The sequence below is a fragment of the Penicillium diatomitis genome (assembly GCF_028827545.1).
Source record: "Penicillium diatomitis strain IBT 30728 chromosome Unknown utg000006l_segment0_segment0, whole genome shotgun sequence".
In the NCBI taxonomy this organism is placed as follows: Eukaryota; Fungi; Ascomycota; class Eurotiomycetes; order Eurotiales; family Aspergillaceae; genus Penicillium; species Penicillium diatomitis.
Genome location: NW_026623178.1, coordinates 1,003,884 through 1,023,333, shown reverse-complemented (window position 1 = coordinate 1,023,333; position 19,450 = coordinate 1,003,884). Strand labels below are relative to the sequence as shown.

Below are 19,450 nucleotides of genomic sequence, written 5' to 3'. Positions count from 1 at the left end.
TCAATTTGCGATCTGCAACCTATTTTGTGATCACTCACCGTTTTTGCTGCTCATTTTCTTTGTTCGTTTCTCTTTTTTTTTTTTTTTTTTAAATACCGCGATTCTCATGCAAGATAATTTTTGATTTCCTTGTGAGCGGCTCCAATCTTTAACACGAATCGACTCATATGATTTTTTTTTCTTCGATAGCATCCAGTTGTTCTAAGTAATTCCGAAGGAAACATTCTCGATTGCACTGTAGGGCATTCCAGGTCGATTCTCACCTCAGCGATACTAGCATTCTCAGCAATTTTACGGGGAAGCTCTCTCTACATTGACCACGGGCATGCAGTTTTTTTCGACATTGCCAGTGTCAGGTACTTGATAGGTACCTGGTCGAGAATATTACGAGGTCCCACTGGCAGGGTACTAGGTCGGCCTGGTTTGGCAGGGTTCCACAACATCTATGAATTGAATTAAATACAGGCCCATGTAACCTTCACCATGTTCGTTCCTAAAGGCGAGAGAATGCTTCGATCGGTGCAACTAAAGGGCCTCATGCTTAGGCCGCTCTGACTGGCGGACTTGAAAGCAGTTGCTAGGATAGAGTCTTTTGTTCATGGCATTCTGTCAATAATCCATTATATTCTCTGTATACTCGAACTGAATGAGCACCGGAATAATTTACGTGTATATTACAGGTCCAGTCCCACGTTCACAGCTTGACCTTGTAGGTAGCAGGCGCCTCCTCGGGCTCGCCGAAGATGTTGATGTTCCAGCGAGGCTTATCTATTGAGAAAGGTCAGTCTCCCCGCGTCGAGAAAGGATCGAAGGACCGAGGAACACTTACAGTTAGGGAAAGGAAGGTTGTAACGCTTCCGGTCCTTGCCCAGGGCACTGACTTTCTCGGCCTCTTCGGAGGTGAGCTCAATTTCCTTGAAGTTGTCGCGAATGCGCGACGGAGTGACGGACTTGGGAATCACGCTGTGACCGCCAATCTGCGACCAGGCGAGGATGACATGAGCGCCAGTCACCTCCTGGCCGGTTCGCTTGGCGACGGCGTCGGCAACTTCCTTGATCTCGGGGCGGGTGATGAGCAGAGGCACTCCGACATTGTTGTTTCCAAAGGCCTGTTTAGAAGGATCGATTAGTCCGTATGATCGGAGCGAATTTCGAATATCAGGGTGAGGGTATCAGTCAGCGTACAGAATAGGCAGTGATGTGAATGCCCTTGTTCTGGCAGTATTCGACCAAGTCCTTGCTCTGAAGGACGGGATGACGTTCAATTTGATTGGCAGCGGGCACCACGCCGGTGCCTTGGATGATCGCTTCGAGGTGTTCAATGGTGTGGTTGGAGACACCCACGGCGCGAGCCTTGCTCTTGGGAAGCTTGGTCATTGCTGCAGGAATCCTTATTAGCATCAAATTCACTTGGATTGGGAGAGGATTTCCTCATCTAGCCCTTAGTTGGAAAACATGTACTTACCCTTCCAGGTATCGACAATGGAAACTTCATTGTCAATGACGACATCGCCACCTTCGACCGTGCTGCCCTCCACGCGGGGGAAATATTCATTACCCTGCTTGAATGCGACGGGCCAGTGCACCAGGTAGAGCTTGAATGTTGTTAGTCCTGGTTTCGACCCCTCCAATGGTCACATGTTGACTCGGGACGTACATCCAAGTAATCAAGCTCCAACTCGGCAAGGCATGCATCGAGTGATGCCTCGACGATTTCCGGTCGGTGTTGGCTAACTCGTGTTAGCAATGAACTGCGTTCCGAGGGATTTTGGGGGTTTGCGAGCAAGGCGAAGAAGGGAGCTGTACGTACCTGTTCCACAACTTGGAAGTCTAACATTTCAAGATGCACCCGTCAGCGTTCGAAGAGTCCTCATGACGACGAAGCCAATTATAACCTAATCACCGGTCCGATTCGCGCGTGGGCAGTAACTCACAATGAAGAGATCCTCGCGCTTCAGGCCGGGAATCTCCTTGAAAGCGCGCTTGATTCCGGTTGCAACTTCGCGCTGGTTTTGGTAGCTGCAACACCACACACACAACACCAAGTTAGCCTCGATTCCAAGCGCGCGCGTGGTTACTGACTCCCCGCGAAGGGGAGTGTTGCTCCAGGCGGGAGCATCTTGCTCTTGTATTAAGGACCGGGGGGGTGGCGTTCGTACATGGTAGCCAGATCCTGTGATATATGTTAGTGACGGGTTCTCATGTGGTGCTGTATCTATCAAGGCTGTCTTTGGAAGGCTAGGCTAGCAGGAGATCAATGTGGCCACAGTGGGAAGAGCTTACCAAATGACGATAACCGGCCTTGAGAGCCTCGTAGACTGCATTGCCGACTTCACCGGGGGCAGATTGCCAAGTACCAAAGCCCAATTGACTGGGTAGAAGAATTGATTTAGTTTCACGTTGAGTTCATGACCTCGGCGAGCATGGGCAAAGAGCAGAAATCAAGTGTACGACTACTTACGGGATCGGAGCCCCAGTGTTCAAGGTGACCTTCTTGCCGAGAGACATGATTGTAGAGTGGAGGAAGCGTGCCGAAATGGGAAGGACGATGGAAGGAGAAACGGAGACTTTGGAAAACAACGTTAACTTCGTCGCAGGGCGGAGGAATGATGGTTTGAACATTTGCAGAACCGTGCAAGTGGGCGGCGACCTGGACAGTTTAATACCAAGTGAGACGAGGTTAAAGACGACGGTGCAGTGGGCTCGGGGCCTCGAGTTCCAAGCAAAAGGGGCAATTGACTTCGTTGCAGGGTGAATTGCCCCCCACTCCAGCACTCCAGCACTCTGGACGAGCCATGATTTGACCCAGCGTTGTCATCAATAAGCAGTTTTGGGAAGAGTCTCTGTGAGGGACTACAATGACAACATTTTCCCCTCATGTGGAGCTCACACGCTTTGTCGGGTGCTTTTTCGGCATCAAAGACTCCGAGTTTGGTGGGGAAGATACCCCACCATCTTGATTATGTCATGGCCCAGTTCTGGATGGAGATTAGTTCGGTCACTTCTTACATTCGACCGACGTTTTGCATGGTCTCGAGAAGAGAAAAGGTCAGTACGGGGGTTGTATGAGTATGTGCCACTGACTCTGCGGCTGGACCTTCTCTCGGAATTCCCCATCGTCAACGTCTTCAGAGTTTCAGACCGATTCGAGCCCTCGACCGGATCACTGCGTCCGGCCGCGATGGAGCAAAGAGCTCCGTCCGGTGGCTTCCAACTGCAAAAGGTCTCGCCTCGTCTGCTACTCACTTACAGTAGGTAAGTTCTAAGTTTCTTAACTCCTTCTAGTAGTCTACCCATTCCATCCCACCAATTGTCCAAACGTGTCGGCTGGGACAGTGCTCCACTCGTGCCGGAATGGATGGCAGGAGATCGGTGATGTCAGCACTCAGCACCCATCGGGGGAGGTTTTGCCCCGGTTGGAATGCATCCTCTGAACGAATACGACGATGGCGCGTTGGGATCTGCTGCTGCTACTACTACTACTACTACTACTACTACTACTACTACTACTACTACTACTACTACTACTACTACTACTACTACTACTACTACTACTACTACTACTACTACTACTACTACTACTACTACTACTACTACTACTACTACTACTACTACTACTACTACTACGACGACGACGACGACGACGACGACGACGACGACGACGACGACGACGACGACGACGACGACGACGAAGTCAGTACTCACTACTTTGTTTGACATTCAACCTACCTAGTGTAGTAGGGAATCCGGTTGCATGTACATAGAGCAGATAGTCTGCTGAGGTGCGTGTGCCTGATGGTGGCCTTACAGTCGGGAGAGCCCGTTTGGACATGACGAGAGGGAGTCAATCAACCTGACCACCCAAGGAAGACAACAAGCAACCAAGGGATTGAACGGCTTCATGGGATCCGGGAGACCCATCGGAGAAGGGAATTAAGAGTTCAGTACAGTCTTTACAGTCGGGCTCTCTTGCATTGCAATGATACACTCCTTTTGATCTTCACCTGTGCCTCTTGACATCCTACGGATAGGTGTTGTACGGTCGGGCTGGGAGATCTCTGGACGTGCGTGCTGGTGGTTGTGGTTTGGTTCCTCTATGACTCGACCTGTCTGGTGAGATCAGACTGCCTTGAGCATTCCCCTCTATACTAGATAGCTACTCGTTTTAAGGTTGATAATAGTAGAGTACTGCCCTAACTGCCCCTCCTCTCTATGCTACCAGTAGCCTCTTCCAGTTGAATTGATAGTTGGTTCAGGTTACTATGTCTGATTTGAAGTGATCGATCGACCGTCACTTCCATGTGCCTGTTTTAGAATGCAGAAAGTTTCATCAATAGTCATCCATTTCCGTAGCATCTGCAGGTCATACTACATACATTGACCATACTCACTTTACTCAGCTCTCCTTGTATATCAGACTTACCAACCATATCCCATAAACACCTTCAATAAAGCTGGATAATTAGGGGTCCCCAGACCCGTCAACGGATCCCAGCCCTTGGCGGCACTAAATCCACTCGTTCCACAGCCCGGATTGGTGCCCTGAGTCACATCATAAAAGGCCTCTGGATGGGCATACAGCACCGGGTTGACGAATCCCACCGGCGGCCTTCCGGCGGCTAGACGCTCCTCGTTGATGCGGGTTAGGATCGCCGCGAAAACAGGGGCCGACGCCGAGGTGCCCCCGATCAAGACGGCCTTTTCCTGGTTGTAGATGACCACGTTGTCGCCAATGGCCGACACGTCCGGGTACCCACGGCCGATGCGATTGTAAATGCCTCCGTGGGCACCGAAGCTCCTGTTGTTGACAGTCTCGTAGAACGGGTAGCCCGGGTCTGCCTTGGCAAAGTACTCTGCAACCGCCAAAGCCTGGTACGAGGCGCGTGCGTAGATGTTGCTGAAGCCACCGCCGGACGGGAATCGCGACACGGCCACCTCGTGGTGCGATTGAGCCGTGGCTCCCTTGGGGATCACCGTGGCTCCCACGGTCGTGATATACGGGCAGGTGGCAGGGAATTGGGGTGCGAAGATCTTGCCGGTGTCGCCGAGACAATTGTTGGGAGTGGGATCACCACCCCGACCTTCAACGCCCGAGTCGCCGGACGAGACGACCACTGACATGCCCTGCAGACCAAGCTTCAAGAACTCATAACATTGGCGTCGCTGATAAGCAATGGGCAGATCTGCCTCCGCTCCACCGTAGGAGATGGAAAGGACGTTCGGTCTCTTATAGATACCGCACTCCAGCGAGCCCTTGTAGCCACCGGGGTTGGGATCAGGGTAGGGAGGGTCCAGTGGAGAGACCTGACTGCAGTAGGAGCCGTCGATGGAGTCGAGAAGGGTGTTGAGGAAGCCGTCGTAGGTGTAATTGTTCTCGTAGACCATATCATCCGTTTGGAACAGAATGGAGTTCTGCGGCCAGATGATCGGGTACGAGATTTGGAAATCCAGGTCGGACTCGGCGCCGGCATTTGCAGGGGTAATGGGGGCTACACCACCGTCGACCGAGTCAAGCTTCGGATGAGTTCCAACGGGGATTTCCCTTGAAATCAACACACGTCGGTCAGTATCTGAGCGAGTCGCACTTCTGGAATCGATAGGGGGGGGGGGGGGGGGAGAGAAGCGTACGGTGCAAAGGTACTGAAGAACAGATTCAGATCCTCTTGGGCATAAACATCCCCTAAGTCCTCAAAAATGGCCAATTCGTTGCCGGGAGTTGCCGAATGTCCCTTGGGGATGTTGTACATCTCTATCAGGAAAACATGGGTGGGTGAGTGAGTCTGCTCAACCGATTACTTTATCCAACAGATATTACTTACGTCTGATACACTCTGGAGTCACTGCAGTATCACACGCCTCTGGTGGTGTCTGCTTTCCTCGATATTTATCCATCAACCCCGCTTCAACAGGCTGAACTTCGATTGGAGAGCCTTGAATGCGACGCTTTTTGAGCTTCTCTTTGTTGATGGGGGTGACTCCAGTCACCTCTCGAGGTGAAATCCCCGGAGTGATGAAGTCGATATGCTCCCGGACAGAGCGAGGGACATGGTATCTGGATGGATGCTTGACGTCAGTTCGAGGTTCTCTCCTCAACAGCTCGAGTGCTTATCATCGAGGTCTTCACTGACTCGCGGCAGGCAATATGAGATCGACCGGTCTGGGGGTTGTCGTAGAGATGATACTCGGTGCGCAGAAGCTTCTCGAGCTCCTCGGTACTCGCGTCAAACTGCAGCCATTGTTTATTCACCGATTGACTGATGCGGTCTGCAGAGATTCCAGAGGACTCGAGCCAAGCCCGTAAGTCCCCAACGGCTTTGGCCCCAGGCGCGAAAAAGTCATGGACCTCGGCCTCGGTCATGTATTTGCCGTAGCTGCTAGACGACGGAGAAGACCTGGAAAAGAGAGATGACCGTCAGTTCGGAACTCGGGACAGTGGCATTTCGATGAGGCGACAGACATCTTCATCAGAAGATCATGGCCACGGTCCAGATTGGACTGGGTCAATCCAATTCGGACCGGCAGCATCATCGAGCCGTCGAGTTTCTTGCTGCTGGTCCAAGACTCGGGCTCCAGATGACGGCGCTCATGGACCTCGTACTCGTGAGTTACGGGCATGGCCATGACGGCCATTGCTGCTCCCAAGAGCAGCAATGTCGAAGATTTGACCATCATTCCAGAGACTTCCGTGAGTCTGGTAGGTGACCAGGTGTCTTCTTGGGTTGCCGAACTGGAAGACAAGCTCTGACAGGAGCTTGATGAATGGAATGGGTCTACTGTAGAGAGACCACCCCGGTAAATGACCTGCAACAATTGCAAGCAAGCCTATTCGCCTAGTATCGAAGAATCCATTTGCCTTTCTTCGGTGAATATTATCTTTATATATCGGCTGGTCTTCGACCGGAGCTCCGTCGCACATCATCCCCCCTTCCCCTCATGACAAGACCCCGGTTCGTTATTCCAGGCTACGATTCGGCCGGTGCTTTCGCATCAATTCAGTGCTTATCGTGCAAAGGAGGGGGAGGGAGGATTCAGAGTTCGGCAGCTACCGGCACTCTGGGGCTCTCGAACACTCAATTTCTTGAACTGGCATTGTTCAGCCGCGCAGCCAGACTTCCCAAGCAAATAGCTAGCGTGACGCTAGACAGCAGTGTTCGACAGAATTCTGCTCATTTACAGACGAGCGAGTGCAACCACGATCGGCGTGGCGCGCGGAGTTGAGACGGAGCAGATTGCACTCTCGCGCGTGAGGGGGAAAGAAACAGGTGCATTGGCTACGATGCCGCCGAGCGATGACCTCCCTAGCTAAGCAATTCTGCTTGCCGATCCGTGATGCTTGGGTCTCGTGATAAACGATCAGGCAGAGAAGCGTTAAGCGAGCTGATAAGACAAGGTATGTGTATCGGCAGCCCCTTCGATCTTCAGAGATCATGCCCGCGCAGAGAATTGGGGGCTAGATCGATGGACAGGAACCATGCGTGCGCCTTGGTTGTCCTGGTGGAGGAGAAGGAGAAGGACACCTTCCTCATTGGGAGAAGTGTGTCAATCTGCACACAGTTCGGTGGGGTATCGCGAGCTCGACCACCCTGCGAGTTTGCATAATGATCATGGAATCTCTAGATAGAATGTGCCAAGCTGACCTGCCACGGTGCGAACCAATGAATCCCTTCATCGGGAGGTCTGTCAATATGCAGCCAAGGCTCTCATGGGTCAAGCATCGCTTGGGACTTCACGAGGTACTTGTCAGATCTGTGAAATTGCCTCGTCTCGATGAATGAATGTCCTCTGGGACTGCGCCATCCACAACCTGGGCACATTTGAGTTTGCGCTTCGGTAGTAGTTGAACTGGCATCCTGTGTGACGAGAGTGACGATCAGTGACACTGATGATGACCAGGACAATCGGGTTTCCCCGTCTCCTGATGGTTGAAATACTGTACGTTGGGTGAAGAAAGGTGGGGAAATGTCAAGAAGACGGGTAACAACAGGTTATGGGGTCAATTCTGCCACCACCACTGGGCCCGGCTCATGACTTTATTCCTGCCGCCAAACGTCTGCAAACTTTTGGTCATGTTTGATTCGAGAACTGCCTTGAAAACACAAGACCAACAAGGTCAAAGACAGGCACGTGAGAGAAACCGGCCACTACGCATGCATGTACGAGAACGAGAGATTGACGGTAGCCCGATCTAGAGACAAGACTTGGCCGCCAGAAGCCAGGCATCCCGTATTTGCATGGCATATAATGGCACATAGTAATTTAGGGTCACTAGGGTCCGAGTATGGTAACTACCGAGTGGATGCACTGTGGTTCATCAAGTGTCCATTTCACCCAACGGGAGTGTACCTGTGGAACCAGACCCTGGCACCCATCCGCCAGGTACGGATCCAGATCCTCACGTCAAGCATAAAAAGCGATCAATTTGAGAGGCCACTTGGACCGGGTAGTCTGTGGAAATCCAAGGGGCTACATTACCGGAGTGCTCTCATCGTCTACAGCTAGTGCATAAGTACTACTAAGATGGTCTATGCAAAACAGCCGAGGCCGAGCTGAGAGCTGACGGGATATAGTAGTTTTGTTCATTCGTGACTAGCGCGGAAGATACACTCCATCGGAAGTCTTGATCGATCGGCTTCTTCTCCACGCTGGAGAGGCGACGCCCCTCGAAGCCGACTCGGATACATCGTCAAGGGAGCCATAGGAGAAGCCCGCAGGGCATATCTGAACGAGTCAGTCTCCTTCTACTTTCACTTGGCCCTCAGCACGTGGCATGTGGCATGGTCTGGTCAAGAGTGGTAGACGAATTGGTCCAAATGGCTGAATTTCGTCCAAAGCAATAGTCCCCCCCCCCCCCCCAATATGCCAAAGAGGACATTCTCCGGCAGTGGAAAAAAGCATGCTTCTTCTCGTTCCGGCACATATCAACTTGAGTCGTGAGACCCTCGTTCGGTGTCCCGAACACGGCGGGACCAGCTTTCCAGTCCAACTAGTGTCCTAGTTCAGAACGAAGCTCGCTCGGCTCAGCGCTCATCACCAGCTACGGGGTTGAGACGCGCGCGCGTCTGTCGGCGAGCGAGGGTGCGCAAGGGGGATACACGCGACCTTGCACACCCAAACGTCAAGCAGGGGCAGGGACGTCGGGTCCGAGTCGGCTCAGTGCAACGGCACAATCACCCTCGTGCTCGCAATGGGCTCAGAGGACACCATGGAAAGCAGAGACATCATCGAGAACGTAGCAGGGACGTCATTTTCCTGACCAAATTCGGTGATAATGACCGGGTTGGCAGACCAAACAAGATTGGAAATTTCGAGTTCATCAGGAAAGGGGGAGCGCGTATCAACTACCGCGACTGTTCGACCCGCACCATTTCCACAGCACATCGATGATTTGCTGGCGATGGAGCGGTTTGGCAATGTAATCGTCCATCCCCTTGGACAGGTAGTTCTCCGCGTCTCCTTTCAAAGCATGCCCGGTCAGTGCGATAATGGGCACTTTGACGTTCAATCCCCGGATCTGCTCCGTCGCAGTCAGACCATCCATCACAGGCATACTGATGTCCATGAGAATGACATGGTAGGCCAGCGGCTTCTGTTTGACCATCCTCACAGCCTCTGCACCGTCCCACGCGGCCTCCACCTTCTGGAATCCGAGAGTACCGAGCAATTTGAGCATGATGGTCTGGTTGACTTTGTTGTCTTCAACCAGTAGAATCTGCTTTTGTGCGGCGACTTTCTGCAGCAATGCTCCGGTATCCACAACGGGCGACTCGTCTGCAGATTGAAGGCTTCGGAAAATGCGTGCCACGGGTCGCTCTACGCGGCCCATCTTCGCTGTCAGCCAAAACACACTGCCCGGTCGCTCAGGATTGTTGTGGAAGCCCACAGCGCCATCCATCAGCTCGGCAAGACTCTTGCAAATCGACAGACCGAGCCCAGTGCCTTGGTACCGTCGAGTCGCCGAGTCGGCAAATCGGGTAAACGGTGTGAAGAGAGTGTTGGCGGCAGTCTCAGGCACGCCAATCCCACTGTCCTCCACTTGAATAGAGATCAGGTACGCTTGGGGGTCGCTGCTGTGGACTGTGAAGGATGCCTTCACGCGAACATACCCTTTCTCGGTAAATTTGACCGCATTCCCCACCAGATTCTGCAGGACCTGACGGAAGCGCAACGGGTCACCCTTGGTGTGTTCGGGGAATCCGGGGGCAATCACGCTCTCGAGTACGACGCCGGGTTTCAATGAGGGCTGGCAGTTGCGAATGACTGCATTGACGATGCTCGGCACGTTCAACACATCAGTTGTCAAGGAAAAAGAGCCCGACGAGAGCTTTGAATAGTCCAGAACGTCGTTGATCACCTGCAACAATATCGTGGTGGAGTCCTCCAAAATCGAGGCGTATTCTTGCTGATCTCGTGTCAGAGGGGTTTTCATCAAGGTGGTCAGGGCCAATAGCATCCCGTTCATCGGCGTGCGTAATTCGTGGGACATGTTTGCCAAGAACTCCATCTTCATCCTGGACGATTCTTCGAAGGCTTCAATGAGTCTGGCTTCCGCGCTACGGCGTTCGGTGAGGTCGCGTGTGACTTTGGCAAAGCCCAGCAGCCGATCCTGCTGGTAGACCGGAGATATCAACACATTCGCCCAAAAGCGGCTCCCGTCCTTACGGTAACGCCACCCTTCATCTTCCACTTTGCCAGTCTGCATACAAACCTCGAGTTCACGGGCGGGTTTTTGAGCTGCGCATTCATCGGCCCCGTAAAAAATGGAGAAATGTTGACCGAGAATCTCATCTGCCGTGTAACCATTAAGCCTCGCGGCACCTTCATTCCACGTGACGACACGACCCTGGGTGTCGAGCATGAAAATACCGCAAACCTTCACTGCGTCCACAAGCACTTTGTATGTCTCATTCAGATATTGCTGCTCGGTCATCTTAGGTTTGGGTTGAGAAATGCGACTCGGGTGCATCTCGAGCAGCACATAGATCAAGGAGTCTTTTTCGAAGATGGGTGTGACCCGAAGTGGGCAATCTGGCTGGTAATTCGCGATGGGGATGCCCTGCAGGACCTGGGGGGTGCGGGCTGTGATGGCGGCGGCCAGCACGCCACTAAGGGACGCTGTGTCGGGAGCGGACACCAAATGCGGGGATACATCGTAGATGCTCATGGCGAGCAAGTCCTCGCGAAGACGGTTCGCTGAAGCGAGATAACTCTCCGACACTTCCAGGATCTGCAGCGACTCGTTCAATACAATCGTCGGGGTGGGTGTGTAGCGATAGATGCGACTCATGGGTTCGACGACAGGACGAGGGTCGCTCGGACTGGGCGGCGTGTGGACGGTGCCTGGCTCGAAGCGAGACGGTTTGATCATCTTGTCGTGCGAGTCGAGTTCATTCTCCGACGGCGGCGTGATGGCCATGTCGTAGTCTTGGGGCCGACGGTCCTGTATGTTGAAGCGTACCATTTGCTGTTCGAGTACCATCTTGCTGGGGATGACCCTGCCGTGTGGCAGGGCGACGAATCGTCAAACGGAAGCGTCGAATCGAAAGGTCTCTGTTTTCTCGGTATCACCACTGGTTGACAACAGTGTAATCCCCTGGACATTGGGTGAACGGATGCGGGGGGGGGAAAGGATGGGTTGATGATTTGTTTCGTTTCTCTACTCCGGGGCGTGATCCTGTTCTTTTCTCTTCCCTTGCTCTTTTCGCGTGGCTTGGGGAGAGCGACAAAATTGCTGAGGTCTTGCAGGTCAGCGCCAGTTTTTTTTGGGTATTCGTTCACGAGTGCGGGACCGCTTCGATCGCACGACTTTGCACCCGTTGCGGAGTCGAACTGAGCACGCGGAGGGCTTTACGTCCACGTTGGGAGGCTATGTGAAAGGGCTCGCCCGTCAGCAGGGATCGGTATGGTCACGATGTAGAAAAGGCGTTCATGCGACCGTTGGTTGGATTTCTGGGGAGGGAGGAGGAGAGAGCAAAAACGCCAAACGGGCGTAATGGCGATCGGTAGAAGAGGGTCTCGAGTCTGGCCGCGTGCCGGGATTTGCAGTTTGCACCAGTGTCTTGTTCCCACCTGAAACTGCTGGCCAACATGCCAAAACCGGGCAGCAGTAAGGGAATGATGAAGTTCGTCCAAACGCCGCGTCGGGTCAGCTCAAGCGATTGGGTGGACGTCACTTCCAGCGGGCGGGTGGAGTTGCAAGGTGCAAGTCGCAACTGGGAACGCTTCTTTGGGCGGACGCCCGTGTTCAACGACAGGGCGAACAAAGGGGGCTAGACCCGATTGAGCGTCTTTGCTTGTTGGACGGGCTGGACACCGTCGATTCGATTGTTCAGGGGAACAATGCGCGGTGAGGTCAGTGTTGGGGGGAGTTGATCATATACCGCCCTGGTGATACGGAGGCTGGGAAAAGGAGAATACAGAGATACGTAAGGAGACGAGCAGGCCCTGGGCACGGTGGGCACGGTGGGCAGTAGAAAAAGGGATTGCTCAGTATCCGGTGTCTGGTTTCTGGTGCCCACCACCGCCAGCGAGTTACGAAGCAGTCGAGACCCGAAGGGCAGAACCTCCGGGGGAGGGAACCAGGGAAACTATAACCACCGGGTTGGGATCAGGACAAGAGAGGTGGAACCGAGGACAACAAGAAAGTGAAAAGGGAAACCCTGAAAACATGAAAAAAAAAAGAAAGAAAGACAGAAAGAAAGGACCGGGACAGTTGCCACGGATGAGGAACTCGGATACTTGAGACGATTTTGAATACTACTCCTCCCAGACTACCAGCGTCCCAGAACGCACGCATAGCCAGAGCACAGGCAACATCACAGTGCACGGTCATCCACACGAAGGTTGCCGAGGACGAGGGGCACGACGGTGAGGCGTGGGGAAAAAGAAAATATTAGCGAGTATCGAGTCCCAGGGACGATAAAGTTACTCGGCTGGAAATGGTGAACATCCTCCCATCAAGCTTTGTGGGACGCCTCCGCCAATTTGATTTTCCAGTCATGACGGGGCGTGCAATACTGCAATTCCATGCATCGTCCTGTACCTTTTTCCCGATCTACGGCCGGAACACCGACATCGACGACGGTGACATCCGGAACCTCGGATGGCAAGTTCAGGTCAACTGCCACTGTCCATAGTCCTGACGCATCCGCGTCAACCAAGGCCCTCTCCGTCAAAGGCATCATCTTTTGGTTGTCCTCGTCAGGGATCACACCGATCGGGGACCGATCCAGTCGTCGATCATAAACCACTACGCGCCGCAGGTTGTTGTCCAGACTCCAGACCTTTCCGGCGAATGTTGATGAGGAGTGATAAGTATGGGCCCGAGTCAAGAGGCTTCCGAAAGGACAATATCGTTGGACAAGGACGAGGGGGAGTTTCAATTGATCCGAACGTGGACAAGACAATGACCGTGTTGGAGCTCCACCGGTGGCTAAGTCGACAAGCTACTCCCTGACAATTGGACGCTGATGGGAAGATGGAGGGATGGACACTCTGTAGTTCGTAGTTCGTCCGGCATATCGGTCAACTTAAAAAAAGGTGACTTAGGTACCGTCCCTCGCATGGAAAATACTATATACTACTACATAGCAGGTCTGTGGGACGAACAAAACACCTCCTCATGTCCTCCCACATCAGGGGGTACCTGAAGTGGTGAACACCTCCGTACTCGATTTCGACCGTAGATCAAGTGATCAACACCTGTCTGACCGGGTGCATCATTGCCGGTCGGCCATATGTCGCGGAAATAGTTTGTTGATCAGCAGCAACCCTAGGCCCGGCTCGCGAGAGTCGGATTGTCCATGAATGTCGGTGACTGCTAAGTTCTACTGTAACTATCTAAGTTCTAATAGTTAATCGGTGCCAAGGTGGTACGAGGTTAGTAGGTAGTAGGTACCCTTTCTAGGAGGAAGAGTCCAAGGCTCCAAGCTACTGTACCTTGGTATGTATGCCGGTACATGCAAACCATCAATGAATTCAGAATACGCACCGAGTACTTTGACCGGTCGGATGGCCGCAATGGCGTCATATACGGGGTCTCGAGTGCTCGTATCCAGAACTGCGACTCCAGTGGTAGGGATAGCAAAGGTACACATGGTCCGCTAGATGATCATTTGCTGCTCGTAGCCTACCTCATCGATGTTGTTCTAATCCTCCGTCTGTCTGGCCTTGATCCTCGTGTTCGTTGTTCTTGAAAGTGAATGCAGTAGAGGAGACCGATCGTGGTGACCATCTTCCGATCCAAGTGGTGCTTCAAAGGTTGGCTCGAATCCCAAATCAGTCGTTTGAACGTGTGGAGAATCCCTTTATTTGTTTTTGTTTTTTTTTTTGGAGTTTGATGGGTGGAGCTGAGAGGACCCTGACGTCATTTGGAACTCGACGCGATTGGGTCAGGTGTGACAGTCCCACACAGTCCACCGGTGCAGCCTCGACTGCATCTGAATTGGATGGAAGGAATCTCCGTTAGCGACTGACTGCGTGGAGTGCTGAGTGCAGGTCCCACACACCTAAGGATTCTTGTCGTGATTCAATCATGTGATGCTGGAAGGGTACACGCTTCACGCTTCACTACTACACTACTGAACACTCAACAATCAACAGTCAACAGTCGTGGAGTCTTGACTCGTCAGTCGTGACTGTCGTCGTACGGAGACAGACACTTTTTAAAGTTTGAGTCTGCTCCACCGTAGAGTTGCACGGGCTCTGGCGGTATTTCGGGACGGAAAACATCACCAGTCGTATGAATCCCTGGAAGTGGCATGACGGACGTGGAGGTTTGATCAATCATGCGCATGAGCTACGATACCATGCCTTTGTAAAAGTCATCCTAGGATCCTACGACAGCATGTAGAAGACAGACCACCCCGCCACGTGTGGATCATTCTCGATGAACAAGCTCACCAATACAGTAGTCAAGTTGTAAACGGGAGGGCCAGACCATCGACGCGCCCGTAGCTGAGGACAAACGATCAAGCTGCATCGATTTTACCCCTTAGGTAGTCCTCCGACCGGAGGGGCTGGTAACTTAGTACATACATACCTTACACAACCGTACGTTACATGCCAGATGCAGTTGGGGACGAGCCGGGGACCATTTGAACACGGAACACTACGAACACTAACACTACTGTACTCTGTACTCTGTACTCTGTAGTGAGTCAGTATCAGCCTCCAGCTCATTCCGTTCGGGGTCAAACACGGGGCCGCGGAGGAATCAATTATGGGGATATTCATCGGCGCCGATGGGGACGAAAGGGGGGGGGGGGGGGGGGAGAGGAACCATCAACTCTCGACTGTCGTCATCCGTGGAATCAGCTCGACAAGCTCGGAAGAGTGACACGACTGACAGATCTCCCCATGAGTCCTGAGGGAGTTCTCAGTAGATTGACATTCAGGACAGTACTGACTACTGCGTAGTGAGTACTGTCCCTTGACACATTTGACACAATTGACAGCCCGTTCCTGAGACCGGGAGGTTCTGGAGGCTCGGTGGAGACTCTGGTGGCGGGGGAGCCAAGCCTTGTCCAAGGGATCAGGACTCAGGACTCCAGACTCCAGGAGTGTAGTATTGGTAATACGGTATTTTGTTTCCTCCCTCAGGAAAGCCACCGACAGCCCGCAGCCATACAGCGTCGGAATGGCAAGACCCGTCCCCGTCCGTTCCGCGCCGAGCGAAGGAATGGAATGGAATGGATGCAACAGACGGTCATCGTCATCCCCCTGACTTTTGGTCCGATTGTGATGCGATGGTGCGGTCTCCAACGGGGACCCAGGAGAATGACACCGGTGTCTCCAGCGGATGTCTCAGCTGGCGGAGATCGAAGTGATCGAGACGACCGTTGGAAAAAAATAAAATAAAAACAAACCAAAACAAACCGTGCCGAGTCCAGCCATCTATCTCCTGGTTTAGCCGAATCCGACCCGTCTGTCAATACTTAACATTAAGTAATGTATGTACTACCGATTCAATGCTGACTCGATAGCTTTCTCCGTATCCTCATGGCAAAGCTTCACTTTCCACGGCCATTTCACAGGAGTCTTTCTCTGCATCACCATGCACTTGAGATCGTCGAGGCTGGAAAATCTGGCGTGTTGATGTACTGTAGATCAACCGGTCAAATGGACAACGGCAAAGCAACCCCCCTCCTCAAGACCGCGTTGTTCCACCCGCGTTCCAAAGCACAGGTCCTCCCGTTCGAAGGCGTCTCAATCGAGAAGATCTCTCGATCGCCAGCTGAACGACCCAAGAGCTGATCCTTCGTGATGGTCTGTCATTGCGTAATGCGACAGGACCGTAGTGCCTACTTTAGCGGACGATCATAAATGTTGGTCAGCTCCACCGAGCCGAAATGTCTTACTCTTGTTTTTTCGGCAGCTTTGATCGTCTAGGTTGCCGTTCCTAGGGCGTTGCGGAGGCTCAATGCAATGACGCCAACCAGATGAATAGGCTGACTCGGAGTTCGTTACGTATCGATCGATGTGGATGCAAAGCTGGCTGCACGGGGCACATAAATCCAATTGAACGCGAGAGTCCGTTAAGTTTTGAGGTATATACCAACTTGCCGTCCGACAGTTCGTAGTCGGCACGGGAAAATCGGAGTCAGGCAAAGGTGATTTCTTTTTGCTTATCGCTGAGGTAACAGAATTGAACGGGGTGCTGGAGTGACTACTGTGTCGCCCAATGTCCACTGTCCACTGTCCAGTCTAAGCAGGTAGTCAGTAGTGACCTAATTGCCTATTGACCTCGGCATGGTCTCGATAGAGTGGTGGGGCGCCCGTCGAGAGGTGTCTTTCGGATCAACATGTCATTTGTTTGGCTCCAAACATCAACATTCTTCACCACTTCTAGCTCTTCAGACAGCTTGTGCCCGTACCTCTTGAACGTGGCTTTGAATCTAGTGGTTCTCAGGATGCAAACATGTCATGTTGGCCAGCCTGGCAGATTTGATGTCCCGCAAGATGCTCGGAACCCTTGAGCCTCGCCTCGGCTAGCCGATTGGCTTGTTCGGTAGTGGCTCATGAAGTACTTACCTATCTTCCAGGGCTGCTTGGAAAAGGAAATGCTACTAGGTAGGTGCTCAACACCCCTTCTTTGCGCAGTATTCAACTGGGCAGTACCGATTTGTAGGAACCCTTGTACCTTGGACAAAGCAGGCAGATATGTCCGATTTTTGCAGCATTGGCTCACACTTCCCACTTCCTAATAGGCAGCTGACAGCCCGACACTGCGTCGACGCGGTCAAGCGGCAGCCTTGCCGGATCCGTTCCCCGCACTCCCTCGTGGCTCCAGAGTCCAGAGCCTCAAAACATTCCACGTGTTGCTTACCCCCGGGAGCTGTCCATTCGGTCCCCCGCTATTTTGATTTGGTCTGTGTCCGACAGTGCCAACAGGTAACTAGTAGGTATTCACTACGTTCATCATGTAGACGAGGAGGGTTAGATTAGGTTGATCTATATGAGGCCCTGTTCTTGTGAGCGTTCTGACTCGAAATCTTACTTCCTCCAGACTTTCTCTCCCCCTCTCGACCCTGAATTGCAATTGAAACAAGGGCGATCCTTCTCTCCGCGATCATGGCCTTCCAGATACAGTATGCCGAGGAACACGACGCGCCAGCCCTGGCCCGAATCAACATCCTCAGCTTCGAAACGCAGGGTCTACTACAAGCCCTTTTCCCTGGAGCCGAAACTCCGGCCCTGGAATTACACAAAGCCAACAATTACATGAAGCATCTCGCCAACCGGCAGATGCACGTGGTCAAGGTCACGGATCCACTCACGGGGGAGTTGGTGGGAAATGCGCGGTGGCAGCTCCCCGAAGCGATCTGGCCGCGAGATCAAACTCCGGCTCTCAGTGAGAAGGCGCAGGAAATTGCACAGGACCCGATGCGTCTGGCACCGCGTCCGAGGAACGAGGCGCTCTTGGCGGGCTTTCGGACCATGCTTGAACATCACCGCAAGAAGTACCTAGGAGAGACAGATCTGTGTAAGTCACGAACCTAGCACTCTTCAAGGCGGGTACGCGGACGGGTACGGAGACGGGTACACCTGATCACCTCTACTACAGTGCACTGACGATGGCCAAATTTTCCCTCCTGGAGTAGTGTTGGACTTTCTCGCCACGACACCCTCCTATCAAGGTCGGGGAGTCGGCTCGGCCCTCTTACGCTGGGGCACTGCCAAAGCGGACGAGAAGCAGTTGCGCATCTACCTGGAGGCCACCGAGGCTGGTTATCCAGTCTATGTCAAGCACGGGTGGAAAGTCGTCGAGGAGGTGTTTTTTGACCGGGAACAGTTTGGTGGTCATGGTCGCGATCGATTCATTCTGATGATGAGAGATCCAAAGCCTCTTGCACAGTCAGCCACCGAGCCAGGTCGAACCTGACCTTCCGGGCTTCAATGTGCTGGCCACTCGCTAGGGGGCTGCGTGACCTCCACTGGTACATGACACTTATCGACCTTGACCGGATGTACTTAGCGGTCATGCGAGCAGGAATAAGGATATCAAATGGACAGGTCTATGACCAGGCTCGTTCGTGCTAGGAGATGTGACCGTCCCGCGCCACCTGGCCCATCACTCTGCGATGATGCGATCACCATCGCACCACGTGACCGTGTAGCGTAGGTGTACCTAGGCAGCTGACATGAGATGACAATGATACTACCCGACGAATGGGTAAGGATGGGGTTAGACCGTCAGATAGATTCATATCTAGCACATCCATCGCCGCCTCCACCTTTTCTGTTGGCCTCAATGTCCGTGACTTCCTGTCGCTAAGAGCACTCGAGCCCAGGTATCTCTTCAAAATGAGAACATGCTATATCGCTTTGTTGTTGCTTTACTCCATGTCACTGTTAGGTGCTTTTTAAATGAATGTTCCCGCGACATTTGCGATGAGTGCCTTTCGACGCAGATTCACGATGCTCCCGGCACTGGTTTTGATCTGACTCCGTCTTACGGGTGAGCGAGCGATGACATTCTTAGAAGGAATTACTCAATCAACATTCAATAAGAACGGCTCTAGTACAAGACTACAATAGGATTGTCGTCGATACTGCTTATATCCAGGGATATGCCAGATACCTGGATCTTATGAAGCGACTGTCCAGAAGTGCCCGGTCATCTACATCACGAACTAGGGAATCTCTTCATTGGCTGAATTTCTTCCCATTCTCCCTCCTCGACACGACTTCCCGGAGGGTTGCTTGGTGGCGTTGGCTTAACAAAGTACTTGGTCGCCCCGTCAAAGCTCCAAAGGACATCGAGATCATGAGCGCGTTCCTCTGTAAAATGTAGCTCTCTACCGAAATAGCAATCTCTCAGCCACTTAATAGCGTTGCATTGACAACTCCTGATATTGGTTCCATCAGATTCATGGTCAATGCCGCCCTTGAGCACTTAAATTTTGACTCTTGGGTCGGCAATAGCATTCACTACCCGAATCGCCTGCCCGAG

The 19,450-nt window shown here is 52.7% G+C and overlaps 6 protein-coding genes across 6 annotated transcripts; 2 read left to right on the top strand and 4 right to left on the bottom strand.

Annotated features, from left to right (window-relative positions):
* Window positions 1-694: 694 nt before the first annotated feature.
* On the bottom strand, window positions 695-2,508 carry akr1 (putative aldehyde reductase (AKR1); the record flags this gene model as incomplete). Its single annotated transcript, XM_056935592.1, has 10 exons — window positions 695-768; window positions 830-1,109; window positions 1,186-1,379; window positions 1,466-1,595; window positions 1,658-1,730; window positions 1,811-1,830; window positions 1,935-2,019; window positions 2,160-2,173; window positions 2,284-2,371; window positions 2,462-2,508. 10 exons carry the CDS (start codon window positions 2,506-2,508, stop codon window positions 695-697), a joined length of 1,005 nt encoding a protein of 334 aa, XP_056789464.1.
* A 1,911-nt stretch (window positions 2,509-4,419) lies between these two features.
* On the bottom strand, window positions 4,420-6,672 carry N7539_005989 (S53 family peptidase; the record flags this gene model as incomplete). Its single annotated transcript, XM_056935591.1, has 5 exons — window positions 4,420-5,542; window positions 5,629-5,749; window positions 5,820-6,052; window positions 6,129-6,392; window positions 6,458-6,672. The coding sequence occupies 5 exons, from the start codon at window positions 6,670-6,672 to the stop codon at window positions 4,420-4,422; spliced, it is 1,956 nt and encodes a 651-aa protein (XP_056789463.1).
* A 2,662-nt stretch (window positions 6,673-9,334) lies between these two features.
* On the bottom strand, window positions 9,335-11,476 carry fos-1 (sensor histidine kinase/response regulator Fos-1/TcsA; the record flags this gene model as incomplete). The annotated part of the gene is made up of 1 exon (XM_056935590.1): window positions 9,335-11,476. The coding sequence occupies one exon, from the start codon at window positions 11,474-11,476 to the stop codon at window positions 9,335-9,337; it is 2,142 nt and encodes a 713-aa protein (XP_056789462.1).
* A 608-nt stretch (window positions 11,477-12,084) lies between these two features.
* On the top strand, window positions 12,085-12,270 carry N7539_005987 (uncharacterized protein; the record flags this gene model as incomplete). The annotated part of the gene is made up of 1 exon (XM_056935589.1): window positions 12,085-12,270. The coding sequence occupies one exon, from the start codon at window positions 12,085-12,087 to the stop codon at window positions 12,268-12,270; it is 186 nt and encodes a 61-aa protein (XP_056789461.1).
* Window positions 12,271-12,953: 683 nt separating this feature from the next.
* On the bottom strand, window positions 12,954-14,093 carry N7539_005986 (uncharacterized protein; the record flags this gene model as incomplete). Its single annotated transcript, XM_056935588.1, has 2 exons — window positions 12,954-13,246; window positions 13,988-14,093. The coding sequence occupies 2 exons, from the start codon at window positions 14,091-14,093 to the stop codon at window positions 12,954-12,956; spliced, it is 399 nt and encodes a 132-aa protein (XP_056789460.1).
* Window positions 14,094-17,568: 3,475 nt separating this feature from the next.
* N7539_005985 (uncharacterized protein) lies at window positions 17,569-18,379 on the top strand (the record flags this gene model as incomplete). Its single annotated transcript, XM_056935587.1, has 2 exons — window positions 17,569-17,980; window positions 18,099-18,379. The coding sequence occupies 2 exons, from the start codon at window positions 17,569-17,571 to the stop codon at window positions 18,377-18,379; spliced, it is 693 nt and encodes a 230-aa protein (XP_056789459.1).
* Between the last annotated feature and the right edge of the window lie 1,071 nt (window positions 18,380-19,450).